The sequence below is a fragment of the Notolepis coatsorum genome, assembly GCF_963971535.1.
Source record: "Notolepis coatsorum genome assembly, chromosome: 3".
Classification (NCBI taxonomy): Eukaryota; Metazoa; Chordata; class Actinopteri; order Aulopiformes; family Paralepididae; genus Notolepis; species Notolepis coatsorum.
The window spans coordinates 67,129,506-67,143,743 of record NC_140167.1 but is presented as its reverse complement, the minus strand read 5'-3'; the positions used below and the strand labels follow the sequence as shown (position 1 = coordinate 67,143,743).

Genomic DNA, 14,238 nt, shown 5'->3' with positions numbered 1-14,238 from the left:
TATGTCATATTTATGACGAATTGAAAATGGGGGACCCTGATGTAAACAAGACGAAAGTCTTTCTCTGGTCTGCATCCCCTTAACAATTGTGTGTATTGAGCTGTACTGTATTGTACCCATTCTGCAATCTGTTAATACAATTTTCAATAAATCAATCAATCAAAACCGTCTGTAGTCTGTTAGTGAAAGGTTAACCTTCTGTAGGGAGGTAATGAAAGGGTTAACCGTCTGTAGTGTGGTAGTGAAAGGTTAACCTTCTGTAGTGTGGTAGTGAAAAGTTAACCTTCTGTAGTGTGGTAGTGAAAGGTTAACCTTCTGTAGTGTGGTAGTGAAAGGTTAACCTTCTGTAGTGTGGTAGTGAAAGGTTAACCTTCTGTAGTGTGGTAGTGAAAGGTTCTGTAGTGTGGTAGTGAAAGGTTCTGTAGTGTGGTAGTGAAAGGTTCTGTAGTGTGGTAGTGAAAGGTTAACCTTCTGTAGTGTGGTAGTGAAATGTTAACCTTCTGTAGTGTGGTAGTGAACGGGTTAAAAGGAGGAAGAATGGGAAGGAACCCATGGCATAGTACATTCCCTTGTTAAATGGGAGTCGTACTGGCCCTGCCCAGCCCAGCCTCCTTGTGCAACAGCATGAGGTTCGTAGCTGGATGCCACGCAACTATGGTATCACCAGTTGCCCTGCCAAGGGCCTCCTGTAAAATATACTGGTGGTGTCACAAATTATGCTCTTTAACGGCAGGCCACTGCAGCCCATTGCCAGACTGTATGATGTCACTGTCATAAATTACCAAGAAATGTGTATGAGGCAATTGCTGTGTAGGAGAGGGAGCGCAGAGAGAGAGAGAGAGAGAGAGAGAGAGAGAGAGAGAGAGAGAGAGAGAGAGAGAGAGAGAGAGAGAGAAAGAGAGAGAGAGAGAGAGAGAGTGAGTGAGTGAGTGAGTGAGAGAGAGAGAGCGAGAAAGAGAGATAGGGGGACTGTTTACTGGCTCGCTAAGGAATTCTTTCCATGCCTCATCACAGCCTGCTCGCCCATTCTCAAGAGGCTACGGACCAGCATGCATCACCTCTGATGTAATTTCCTCTGATGTCAAAGTTTTATTCAAATCGATCACTGTGAAGGATGGGATTAAAAGGCGGGTGTTTCTCTCTCTCTCTCTCAGCTTCACATATGTATCTGTTATTAATTACTCTGAGCTGTCCAGGCTACAATATACAAATTTAGCAACAACAGTGATATGGCTCATTAACATGTATCATACTTCCACTGGCAATTACCGATGGGACCACTGTGTACCGGAACACATAACTAACGGCTGGTACCAGAGCACATGACTAACGGCTGGTACCAGAGCACATGACTAACGGCTGGTACCAGAGCACATGACTAACGGCTGGTACCAGAGCACATGACTAACGGCTGGTACCAGAGCACATGACTAACGGCTGGTACCAGAGCACATGACTAACGGCTGGTACCAGAGCACATGACTAACGGCTGGTACCAGAAGACAGGACTAACGGCTGGTACCAGAGCACATGACTAACGGCTGGTACCAGAGCACATGACTAACGGCTGGTACCAGAAGACAGGACTAACGGCTGGTACCAGAGCACATGACTAACGGCTGGTACCAGAGCACATGACTAACGGCTGGTACCAGAAGACAGGACTAACGGCTGGTACCAGAGCACATGACTAACGACTGGTACCAGAAGACAGGACAGATATAGGAAGGTGATGTGGTTGTGTTCTGGACCAGCTCCTCTGCGGGAGCCTGTGGAGTCATTAGCACAGGGTCCTGGTGCGTGGACGGTGTCTCCACCTTGTCAAGAACCCTCCGCTCTACATCCTCCGGCCGCCTCAGACCCACTCCTATCCGAGCCCCCGGGAGGGTCATCAAGGAGAAGCCGCCTATTCTCGGTCCTCGCTCCACAATGGTGGAACGAACTTCCCACCACAGTTAGGACAGCCGAAACACAAGCAATCTTTCGCAGTCGAAAAATGACTAAATGTAAATGTAGATTTGAGCAGGCGTTGACAGGCTGTGTCGCCCTTTCTTCAAAATAGTGGCTCTCATCCTTTATGAACACCTGTTCGCGGCTCCCCGACATGTTCACTTATAGACAACATGGTGAATCATGACACCAAAGGATGCTTATAAGTTCCCCTTTTAAGGCTGTTTCACTTATTCGCTTTAGACTTCTAATATTCCGTATTTCACAAGGAAGAAGCTTCAAATATTCCTTATTTGGTAAGAGAAACACTTCAGATATCCCCCATTTCACAAGAAAAAGGCATCTGCTCCATTGTACAATCATTATGGTGACATTCTGTACATGTATGCCTCTCCCTCCACTGCATGTTATCACCACGGAGGACGTGCACTTCTCACTCACCCTTGTTGTATATGAAAACGTGGGATGCATTTTATTTATCTATAAGGCTGTGCTCATGAAACTTCCCTTTCATCTCTGCTCTTTGATTGCTTTTAAATACAGCACATTATGGTATTATTCTGCCCTGATTTATTACTGGCGATACTGTAGCTATGACACTCACCACTGTGTCCTCTATAAACACTTGGGTTGGTCTTTTCTGGCAGAGAGGCGTAATGATCATTGGTGTTTGTTTATCTATAAGGCCATTATCGGAAAGCTACCACCTTATATTGCAACGATGCTAGAACCCTATCTAAATTAAAAAAAAATCTAACCCTAACTAACCTTACTGTCATGCACTTGTCCTAATATACTAACCTACACTGTAGCACTCAACACTTTGATGAACATTGTTACTCAGCTGATAGAGTTGTGTCCTTCCTGATGACTTGTCGTACAGAACTTGTAAGTCGCTTTGGATAAAAGCGTCAGCTAAATGACTAAATGTAAATGTAAATGTAATGTAAATAAAACATGAATAGTACAACGAGGGAGGAGGTGATTGGGCTTGGGAAGCTGATGTTGTGCTGCTGCACTGTAAAAATCTTTAACAAAATCATATTTTATCTCGCTACTCATATTTTCGATGCTCCCCCCCTTTTGAGTTGGCTTTGTTTTTAGTCTAATCAACTACGTAATTGGAGAGAGTGAATATTAAATATCAAGTTTACTTGATTTATGTGACCTTTCTTGAATTGGCATTTCTTTGGTTGAATCAATGGCGAACCGCCCTGTGTGTAGAGGATCATCCTGGTTGACTGCATGTGTGTTTTTACAGGAGAGAGAGAGAGAGAGAGAGAGAGAGAGAGAGAGAGATAGATAGATAGATAGATAGATAGATAGATAGATAGATAGATAGATAGATAGATAGATAGATAGATAGATAGATAGATAGATAGATAGATAGATAGATAGATAGATAGATAGATAGATAGATAGATAGATAGATAGATAGATAGATAGATAGATAGATAGATAGATAGATAGACAGACAGACAGACAGAGAGAGGAGAGAGACAGAGGGAGGAGAGAGACAGGGGAGGAGAGATACAGAGGAAAGAGAGAGACAGAGAGAGAGAGGAGAGAGAGACAGAGATAGAGAGAGATAGAGAGAGAGACAGAGATAGAGAGAGATAGAGAGAGCAAGAGAGAACTCCACCCTTCTCTTTCTCCATCCCACCAGTGTCTCTAGACACTAGTTACAGTGATCCTTCTATAGATCCATAGAAATGGTTTAAACTTCCTGAGCTGGAGCCTGTTGGTCACGAGACGGGCTGGGTTCACACACTCAGACGGGCTGGGTTCACACACTCAGACGGGCTGGGTTCACACACTCAGACGGGCTGGGTTCAAACACTCAGACGGCTGGGTTCAAACACTCAGACAGGCTGGGTTCACACACTCAGACGGGCTGGGTTCAAACACTCAGACGGCTGGGTTCAAACACTCAGACGGGCTGGGTTCAAACACTCAGACGGCTGGGTTCAAACACTCAGACGGCTGGGTTCTAACACTCAGACGGGCTGGGTTCAAACACTCAGACGGGCTGGGTTCACACACTCAGACGGGCTGGGTTCAAACACTCAGACGGGCTGGGTTCAAACACTCAGACGGGCTGGGTTCACACACTCAGACGGCTGGGTTCAAACACTCAGACGGGCTGGGTTCACACACTCAGACGGCTGGGTTCAAACACTCAGACGGGCTGGTTCAAACACTCAGACGGGCTGGGTTCACACACTCAGACGGGCTGGTTCAAACACTCAGACGGGCTGGTTCAAACACTCAGACGGGCTGGGTTCAAACACTCAGACGGGCTGGTTCAAACACTCAGACGGGCTGGGTTCAAACACTCAGACGGGGTGGGTTCAAACACTCAGACGGGCTGGGTTCACACACTCAGACGGGCTGGGTTCAAACACTCAGACGGGCTGGGTTCACACACTCAGACGGGCTGGGTTCACACACTGAAGACGGGCGAATTATTCCTGCTCACCCGACACTCGTCACATTATGGTCAAGGTTTCTGCACTGGCACCCCAGTGAACTGAGACCCGGTTTATTAGCATACATTTCGACAATAGTTATGATCTGTTTCACACATGAATGGAATAGTGAAATAGGGCAACGGTTAGCTGCACAGCTGCTGATCAATCAAACAATCACCTTCAATCAACAAATCACATCCTCGTTTACAGGATACTGTATTGATCAGTAGCTTAAACAACATTTCTGTAAAGTAGGAGCACCTCGGGTCTCTATGGCAACACCGCAATTTATAATCAAACACAAAAGGAATCTCAAACATAGGCTACTGCTGCTGTGGCAGGAGAGCCTTATATATATATAAAAAAAATCTTTTATAATTTTTTTTTGTATTTTCAGACAGATGGTGATGCAGTACATTGCAAGATTTTTCAAAGGGTCTCATAAGTGCTATAGGCGGGTTGGGGAGATTGTGCTCCGACAGCCAGCTGACCTCAGATAGATACAGTAGATAGACAGAGCGATAGAGGCAAAAAAAAAATATATATATATATATATAATCTCTTAATTTATAAAGAGATGATGTCTTTTTAACGGAACAAGGTTCCAAGTGCTAGGGTCAGGAATTTTTGTTTTTTAAATCAAGAGTTATAAGGATTTCACGCTACAGCAGACAGTGGCTCCAATTCAGTCATTTCTCTCACAAATACATTTCTTATGAGGCATGAATCATAATGGTATTATAAATAATTATAAATATACAGTATAAAGGAATCAGCAGCTGACTGTAAATAAACAGCATACGTATTTCATACTCCTACAGCACAATGCCTACAGTTCAGTACCTTTTTTAATCACGTGAAAAAAAAACATCTATCAAACATGTCCTTTTTCCTGCCAGTGTTCCTTTAAAGAGCTGTAAACATTGCACCGTCAGAAAAGGTGGGGGGGGGGGGGGGGTCAGAGATCAGCAGGGGGTCTCAACACAACAAGATGTCAGAAATACTCACTCCTCACTGCTGGTTTGGGATCATTTTATTTTAACACATTTTATTCCCTTAATAAATTTCAATGATCGAAACAGCCCTGATCACATGTCTTTATCAATGCAAAAAAATCCTACACTATGGCCTCTTACTGTCCCCAGATCAGTTTAATCCCCCTGGGCAATTATGCATTATGTGACTAGAAACCTGTGTGACCCTGGTATGTATAGTATGGTACTGTAGAGGTTACCTATAGCTATATGTAGCGCTACGCTATGCTCGCTTCATATCACAGCCGGGCAAATTAACATAGACTAAGATTAACTTTAGAGGTCCCAGATGACGGTATGTCACATAATTTTATTTTACTTACTCAAAAGCATTTTCTCTATCACCTAAACATAAAATCTGGGCCACTTATTTGTCAAACACTTACCTCGAAGTTGTTGAAATGGTCCAACTTCAAAACATTTCAACAGAGAGTGGTTCTGTTACTGGCCACTGCCATGATGAATCAAATGAGATGAATCTTACGTTCTAAATTCTAATCAATCTCGAGAAGTTGGACCATTTCAACAATGTCGGGGTGATGTTGGGGAAAGTGACAAATAAGTGGCCTGGATTCTATGTTTAGGTATTATCACATTTAAATTAAATAACATGACAATACCGTCGCCCGGGAGATGTAGGAATATGAAGGAAGAAAAGTGTAGCGGTACACATACAGCGGGGATCCAGTGCGTCTGGATCATGCTGCCTTAACAGACCCCCTGCTGAGCACGCCCTGCAAAGAAAATCACAACCTAGAAATGTTATTTTAGACTCATTGAGTTAACTTCCAAGACATTTTAAGTGGAATTATACAGTTGCACTGGTGAGGAGTTTTTCCTGGTTTTAAGAAATTCCATGTGTTTATCATCAGCACGACTTGTTTCTGGAAATAACCACGAAACAAGGAGAACGAATCTGGAAACATAAACTTGTTTTAAGACATTCTCACTTATATTAAATGTCTCAAAGTAAGTTATACACATCAGGGAACAAATAGTGACATTCTAGAGAAACGTTGGTGAAATTTCTTGCACCAAGCTAAATAAAAGATCTGCCAGTGCAGGCAAATAATTTCACAGCAAATTATCTCTGAATAAACCTGATAACGTCTGAATACGAAATTAAATCCCTTCCATGGGCCATCGTGGTTCATTGTTTGTGTGTGTGTTAGTTTGTGATGGTTAGTGTGTGTGTGTGTGTGTGTGTGTGTGTGTGTGTGTGTGTGTGTGTGTGTGTGTGTGTGTGTGTGTGTGTGTGTGTGTGTGTGTGTGTGTGTGTAAGAGTGTGTGTGTGTGTGTGTGTGTGTGTGTGTGTGTGTGTGTCAGTGTGTACCTCATTTATGTGAAAAATCAGGACAATTTCAAAACTCCACACTCACAAAATCAGGAAATTTTTTACGTCTTGATTTTGTTTGATGAGCTATTGTAGTATGATGGTTAAGGTTAGGATTATGGTTAAGGTTAGGGTTAAGATTATAGGGTTAAGATTATAGGGTTAGTTACAGAAAGAATGCACTATGTAATGTCCCTATATTTCACATAAACATGTGTCTGTGTGCGTGCGTGCGTGTGTGCATGTGTGTGTGTGTGTGTGTGTGTGTGTGTGTGTGTGTGTGTGTGTGTGTTCAGATGTTGGTCTTCTTGTTGATGAGGACGGAGCAGCAGGTCAGAGCTCCATCCACCTTGACCTTCTCCAGGTTGGACACTGGGACTAGCATGTGGTCCTTCAGCTTCTCAAACACCTGCAGGACACAGAAGGACACCATTCTGAGAAAAAACATGATCAGCTCATCACAGCATTTCAACGCCTCACAGCAAGAAGGTCCTGGGTTCGATTCCCACTTGGGGTGGTCGGGTTGCCAGGTACCCAGGTGGGGTATCTCCTGGGCTTTTCTGTGTGGAGTTTGTTCTCCCTGTGCTCGCAAGGGTTTCTCCCCCCAAAAAAAGATAAACGCAATGGAAAAACGTGCAGAACAGACTGCTAAAGCTGTCGTGTCCCTGACGAAGACGGACAGGAGCACTTGGATTGGTCCACAGGTGCGCCCCCACGCAGCCCTTGTCTGCTCCCAGCTGCCTTTGGGGGGAAGGACGACGATGCACAGAGAGGCATGTCATCGGCGACCAAATGCATGTGTGTGTGTGTGTTCCTGTGTGTTGCCCCCATCTTACATGTGTGTGTTGCTGCATGACAAATAAAGACTTCCTCTTCCTCTTCTTCAGTAGGAAAGGGCAATAGGTCCCACCTTGCCGTGCTGCAATCAACCCCTTCAGGGGGTTAAGATGTTCTGTAACATTTTCTCTGAATTCTATGTTCGAATTCTAGAACTCTATTGCTTTCAATGTCCAGTGGCACATCGTTACATCATCACTAGAATGTTCAACGAAAGCATTGAAGGGGAAAAGCCACTACGCAGCGCGCAGCCTTGTTTAGAACAGCGTGGCGTGAGAGTGCTACTGAGGGACGGAGAATGTGAAGCAGTAGAACAAACATTTGGGAAAGGTTCCCAAAAAAAAAAAAAAATATATAGTGAAAAATATTACAACATCTCGAAAGACCCTCATAAAGCGATGTGTCACCCCGTGGAGTTTCTCCAGAAGAAAACCAGTGTTTTCCGACTTCCACCCCACTGTGATAGTGAGCTTGGTCCAGCCGTGCGGCCAGGGGGACCAACTAGCTGGATTCTTCTGTCACGATGCAATGTGTCTGATGAAGATCCTTGTGGCGGGTCACGTTCTTTTAATCCCTTAATAGGGAGGTGTAGTCGTTATTGCTGTTTCCGACCGGCCCACTATCTTGAAAACGCAATGTAATTCCCCATTGACCATTTCTAAATCGTCTAGTTTAAAACAAATAAAGCATTAACATTTGCATGGTGTACCTTTCTGTGCGTATTCATCCACAATCTATAGCTCAACATGAAAATATCCGCAATTAACTGTAAAAGAAATATGCAGAATTTTATTTCAACCAAAAATGCTTAAACAATAATGTTAGTGATAGAAGGGAACTCGTTTTGTGCAAAAATGGAACGCGTTTCAATATTCATGTGGCAGAATTGTTACAATAGCCGATAATCCATTTTCCCAATGATAAATCCCTATACGGGTGGACCTCGCGGGCGGTCCAAAGCGACGTCACCTCCCTATAGAAGAGTTATTTAATCAAGAGCGTTTTGTGCCTGCTTGTTTCCTTGATCGGCTTACCACTTACCTCTTAAGCCCTAGCCATATTTTCTGAAAATTCACCTAAAAGTACCGTACATACCCAAGTAAATGGAATATTGCTCCACTTCTACAAGGTCCATTAGCCTGTTCTTGGTATCTACGGACATCTATGGACCTCAGGGAATGTATTCACTGTGTCAAAAATATTGTGTCTGTTACTATGCTTGAGTAAAATGTAATGAACCAAAGGAGAATATAAAAAATTTCCATCTTTAACGGTGAATAACACCATGCTAGAATTGACCAGATGTGAAAAATTGCCTAAGGGCAGATGATTTACAGGTTTTCTTGTAGATACAGTACTGAATTTTGCCATCTGGACACATGCCATTTGAAATATGAATATAGAATATCAGGCCTATAAATTACCTTATTATGGCCAAGTCATACATCTATGGATCGGGCCAAATCTCCTTTTTCCAATGGCAGAGTTCAATCTGGATTTAGTACCACCAGGCGTCCATAACAGGGCAGCAAAGACTGTGAATGAAATCTACTGTAAGTACAGTTACTTTTTTATAATGTAAATAGCTCCGCCATTTTCATCAGATTGAGACGCGATTTTTTCTAGACATTCATAGAAAGGTAAAGAAACAAACTACGTTCTATTTTATGACAATAACGTTCAGGTTTGTTCGACCTGTGAGATATAATCACAAAAATAACATCTGAATTTTTCGCAAAGAATATTTTCAGCAGCTTTCACAGAGGCTGGTGTGAGCTGGGTAGTGTAGTTTTATGAAATTTCAATGTCCATTGAAAGCCCTGGGTCTCCGCTGTCTTAGGACTTTCATGACGCATTATTTTCTCGCGTCTAATTCATACGATTTCTGCCGGGATGCGCTGAGACATTTATGAACTCATATTTCACATAGTGATGAAAATATGTGACCCAGCACGGTCTAGGCCGCCATATCTCGTAAGGGAGGATTCTTCAGAAATGCCGTAAACGTTGCGCCATTCAGAAATAGGTAAACAATTAGATTGTTCTCTATCTGTTTCCTTATTTGCAAAATGTATTACGCCTTGTAAATGTGTTAATTATTGTTAGATTGTCCGACAGTATATATTCCGACGCAGTGGAAAGAACTACATTTGCCTCGGAGGGGTGTGGTTAAATACTCAGGTCTCAAGTGTGGAGACGGAGGGAGACCCGCAGAAATTACAGCTAATTTCCATTCCGAGACAATGAACCCAGTTGGCTACTATTTTGGCAGTGTGAAACATTAATATCTTTGAGACCGTTTGTGTTCAATTGTATCTGAATCAGGCATACAAGCCTGACTGGCAGTGCGGATAGATTAGGTCCAGCACGCGCTCCTCAAGTTAGACTGTCTCTCTCTCTCCCTCTCAAGTAGCCAAACGTTACATTTTAAAAACAAACTGGATAGTTGATTTAACTTCATTAGCTGAAATATTCTAAAATCATTAAGTCTGCTATAAGCGTAATGTATGTGTGTGTGTGTCTGTGTGTGTGCCCGTCCCATCTCTGGTCTTTGGAAAGTTTGATAGTGGAGTTTGATAGTATTTACTGAGGATGGCCAGATAATGTTGATATGTAAGTTAAGTCTGCTACTGTATAAGCGTAAATGTGTGTGTGTGTGTGTGATTATGATCATGTCTCTCCCACAACGACAGCCCGAGCTGTGAGTGAATTATGCAAAGGGTAGCAAAGCCATTCTCCCTTTCTGTGTCTGTGTGTGTGTGTGTGTGCAGTGGCGCTGCTAGGGTCTATTGGGGTCCTAGGCAATAATTCTTAGGAGGGGCCCCCAACCAGTGTTCATCTCCATTATGTTACAAATAATCTGACACGAACAAAAACTATATAAACTATATGAAAAATACGTTATGCATAGCGTATTTTTCACCATTAGTATTCCGTTCATTTCGTATTGTATTTAGTTGACTTTGTAATGTATAGAGCTTGCTTAATTTGTATTTTCATGACATTGCCTCCTGTGTTTTTGTCACTATCTTTCGTCATTGCATATGTTTGTAATGTCCTATTCCAATTACATTAGTCACTTATAATTGTATTCTATTGCGCTATATTTAATTTAGTTTATATCCCATTTAATTGTATTAAATCTCTTTATTAAGTTGTACAGCCCTGGCCTATATTTGATTTCATAATTATATTATATTATATTGTGCTTAACTTAGTTCCTATTTCATTTTATATTACACCACCTCTTTATTGTGATTATAACCTAACCCAGCACCCAAAGGAGTGAAGAAGAGCAGTTATTCTTCATTTAATATTTAATAATAATAATAATAATAATAATAATAATAATAATAATAATAATAATAATAATAATAATAATAATAATAATAATAATAATAATAATAATAATAATAATAATAATAATAATAAGAATAATAATAATAATAAGAATAATAATAATAACTTAATAATAACTTAATAATAATAATAATCATGATGTTGCATTACTGCTGATCAGCACGCCTATCAGAAATAAATGTTTACTGTATGATAATCTCAGAACCAAGCATTTGAAATTACCTGGCTTAGTGCTTAGCCTTATTTATAATAGTGTTCACTACCAGACTTGGAGCAAATCACACCACTTTGCGAAGGCTATCTTCACCTGGGGCTGCACATTTCCCAAACAAATCATATACTGTTTATAAGATCTATTTTCTGCTGTTCCTACAAAACCTCAATCAACAAAATCCATCCATAGATTCTGGCTGTACAGGACGAAATGTAAGGGAGCGTCCTTATACTACTGTACTATACTGTAACTTTTCCCGCGACAACACACCCCTCTTGACAATTTAGGCACTGTGCCAGTGAAGATATTTTATAATTGACGAATATTTTGAGTGAGCAAGTTGTATTTAATGTTTAGTTAGGATAATAGAACCTGTATTATCATATACTCCAGAATAAACGTTTCATTGGCCTGCTTCCAGCATCTAATCCTCATGGACCCGACGACACGTTATAAATTAAACGTTTATTCTGGAGCATAAGTGTGCGGTGGTACAATTGCAGTCAATAATGATAATAATCAACCCTAAACATCAACCTAGAGCCATGTCCCTTGGTAGCCATCTTTGGGGTGCCCCTTACACCTGCTGGTTTCTCCAGGAAGGAACTAGATGTCATAGCTTTCGCTTCACTCATAGCCCGTAGACGTATCCTCCTGCAGTGTAAAAGCCCAAGCTCACCGTCCACCACCTCCTGGCTCAAGGACTTGATGTCATATCTTTCATCGGAAAAGGTAAAGTACTCTCTAAGAGGCTCAATTGCCAATTTTTATGACAGATGGCAACCTCTAATCACATTCACAAACACTCTCACATCCCTTGACCCTGACTGATCCTAAATAAATACTGATCCTAAAGAAATACTTCTTCTCTGAGGTGAGCACCTTAGATACCCTGTTGTAAACTCCGCCCCACTGTATATTCTATCCTGGTTATTTATTATTATCATCACCATTATAATTTTTATTTTTAATTTCACTTATTATCATTATTATTTTTTATTTATTTTATATATATATATATATATATATATATATATATATATATATATATATTTTTTTTTGCTTTCTCTTTCTTTTTGCCTGTTTTCGACTTTGTTTAGTTCTTGTCTTTATTGTTTTTTTGTCGCCCCTGTTCAATTTCAGTCCTGTCCGTGTCTCGTCATGTCCCATAAAAGCAAAAAAATAAACATGGTGATATGTTATACATTGATAACTAACTTTTGCTCTTTTGCTTCTCTGTACCACCTATGTTTCACCAATAAAATATATAAAAAAAAAAATAATAATAATAAATGTATTTATATAGCACCTTTCATACACAGATTGCAGTTCAAAGTGCTTTATAGAATGAATACATAATAAAACAAGTAGCAAATAAAAGTTGCATCATGATGCAAAATCAAAATCAAAGCCGACAATGTTAAATAACAATATTTAAATAATAAATACGATTGCATGGGATCGCTGGGTGGCTGGCTCAATATCATCCTTGATTTTCATCCAGAGTGATAATCTCCTTCGAAATATTCTTTCACGGTCACGCCTGGCATTACGATGCCTGCGTCTGGCAACAATTACTGGTGCCATGATCACCTGTGACGCTGGCAGTCACACTGTCATGATGCCTCTTGATAGCGCTTAGGGATTTGCCCTTATTTACCATGTCTGAAGACGGTAGGTCCTGGAGTTTTAAGTTACTGTAGGCTAATGGTCCGTATTGATTTGTTCTAAACTAGGCTAGAGTGGGAGACAGGGATCCACACAGTGGGGGGGGGGGTTAGAGTGGGAGACAGGGATCCACACAGTGGGGGGGGGGGTTAGAGTGGGAGACAGGGATCCACACAGTGACCCTGGCAGCCCTCTCTCATGACCCCCTGCCTGTGTTAACCCGTGCCTGTTATGTAACAACTTTCCCCGGCGGGGGCCAGAAATAGAACGCGGGCGGAGCGTCTTGGAAGAACTCTGTCTCTGTGATGATTGAGCTGATAAATCCTCCCCATCTTGGCCGAGGATCAAGGAGGCAACGCATGGAAAAGGAGGCTGCCAGTGCCAGCCCCTCGGGGGGAAGTATGTAGTAACTGTAGACCTGCCGTACAAATTGGAAACCTAGAGGGTTGAGTCTGGGATGTTCTGCTCTATTTCTCGGATGTTCTCATGCAGGGGGACTATTTTGTGTGTGTGTGTGCGTGCGTGTATGGTATCGCAGACAGCGAGGGCCCAGGATTGTCTTTGAGTCTCGTCTACTCTAGTCCTGGTGGGATTCTAACGGATTCAGACGGAACATCTCTTCAGAGTCTTATCTACCAGTAGTCCTGTATTTACACAGAGAGAGGGAACCTTTCACGGCCTTCTTAACTGGGGAAAAGAAAAACTAAGATTCCATGTGGTTGCCCCCCTCCCCCCTGTTTAGATAGCCATGAGAAAGACCTGATCCATGCCAAAAGAGACTTAACCTTTTAGGTTTCCGCTTAATTAGATTTTCCCCTTAAGCGGATTCAGAGGCGAGAAAGACCTTTTTATCCCACGTCAATGTCGTGCATATTTCCTTCGTCTGCTGAATCGAATGCTCAGTTTGAGCTACAGCGCGTGTGGGATATATTCCTACCAGAGATCACGTTATGCACATGTCAGTACATCTTTGTAAAGAAAAAGAAGTAGATGTTATAATTGTGATCTACATTTCCCTGTTAGCCAGCATGGCATATTTGATATCTTCTGAAACCCTGGGACCTCTCCTCTGATAAGGAACACACAAAACAAAATAACAATTTTCTTGTTTCCGGTTATTATTATTTCAACTTGATTGTATTGTGCAGATTTACTTGTTTTTATCTTTGTGTTATTCAGTCTCTTTTAGTTGTATACTTGACATCACTGTAAATGAGGGAAACCTCAGTGTCCCTTAAATAAAGGTTGAATGAATGAAAAACTAATTTTGTCCCTATCCTTATACTTAAAGGTGCTATAGACAACATTTATATATGAGAAAAGATATGGAAATATTTGAATGAGTAATCATTTAAACTAAATAAATAAATA

The 14,238-nt window shown here is 41.5% G+C and overlaps 1 protein-coding gene across 2 annotated transcripts in view; it reads right to left on the bottom strand.

The window, feature by feature from the left end:
- Positions 1-5,417: 5,417 nt before the first annotated feature.
- ddah1 (dimethylarginine dimethylaminohydrolase 1) overlaps positions 5,418-14,238 on the bottom strand; it is a 257,094-nt gene continuing 248,273 nt past the window's right edge. For both annotated transcript variants that reach the window (XM_084309755.1, XM_084309754.1), the window contains exon 6: positions 5,418-7,197. In XM_084309755.1, coding sequence (XP_084165881.1) covers positions 7,081-7,197 — 117 coding nt within the window. In that variant the 3' untranslated portion in view covers positions 5,418-7,080. The remainder of the gene's footprint in view (positions 7,198-14,238) is intronic.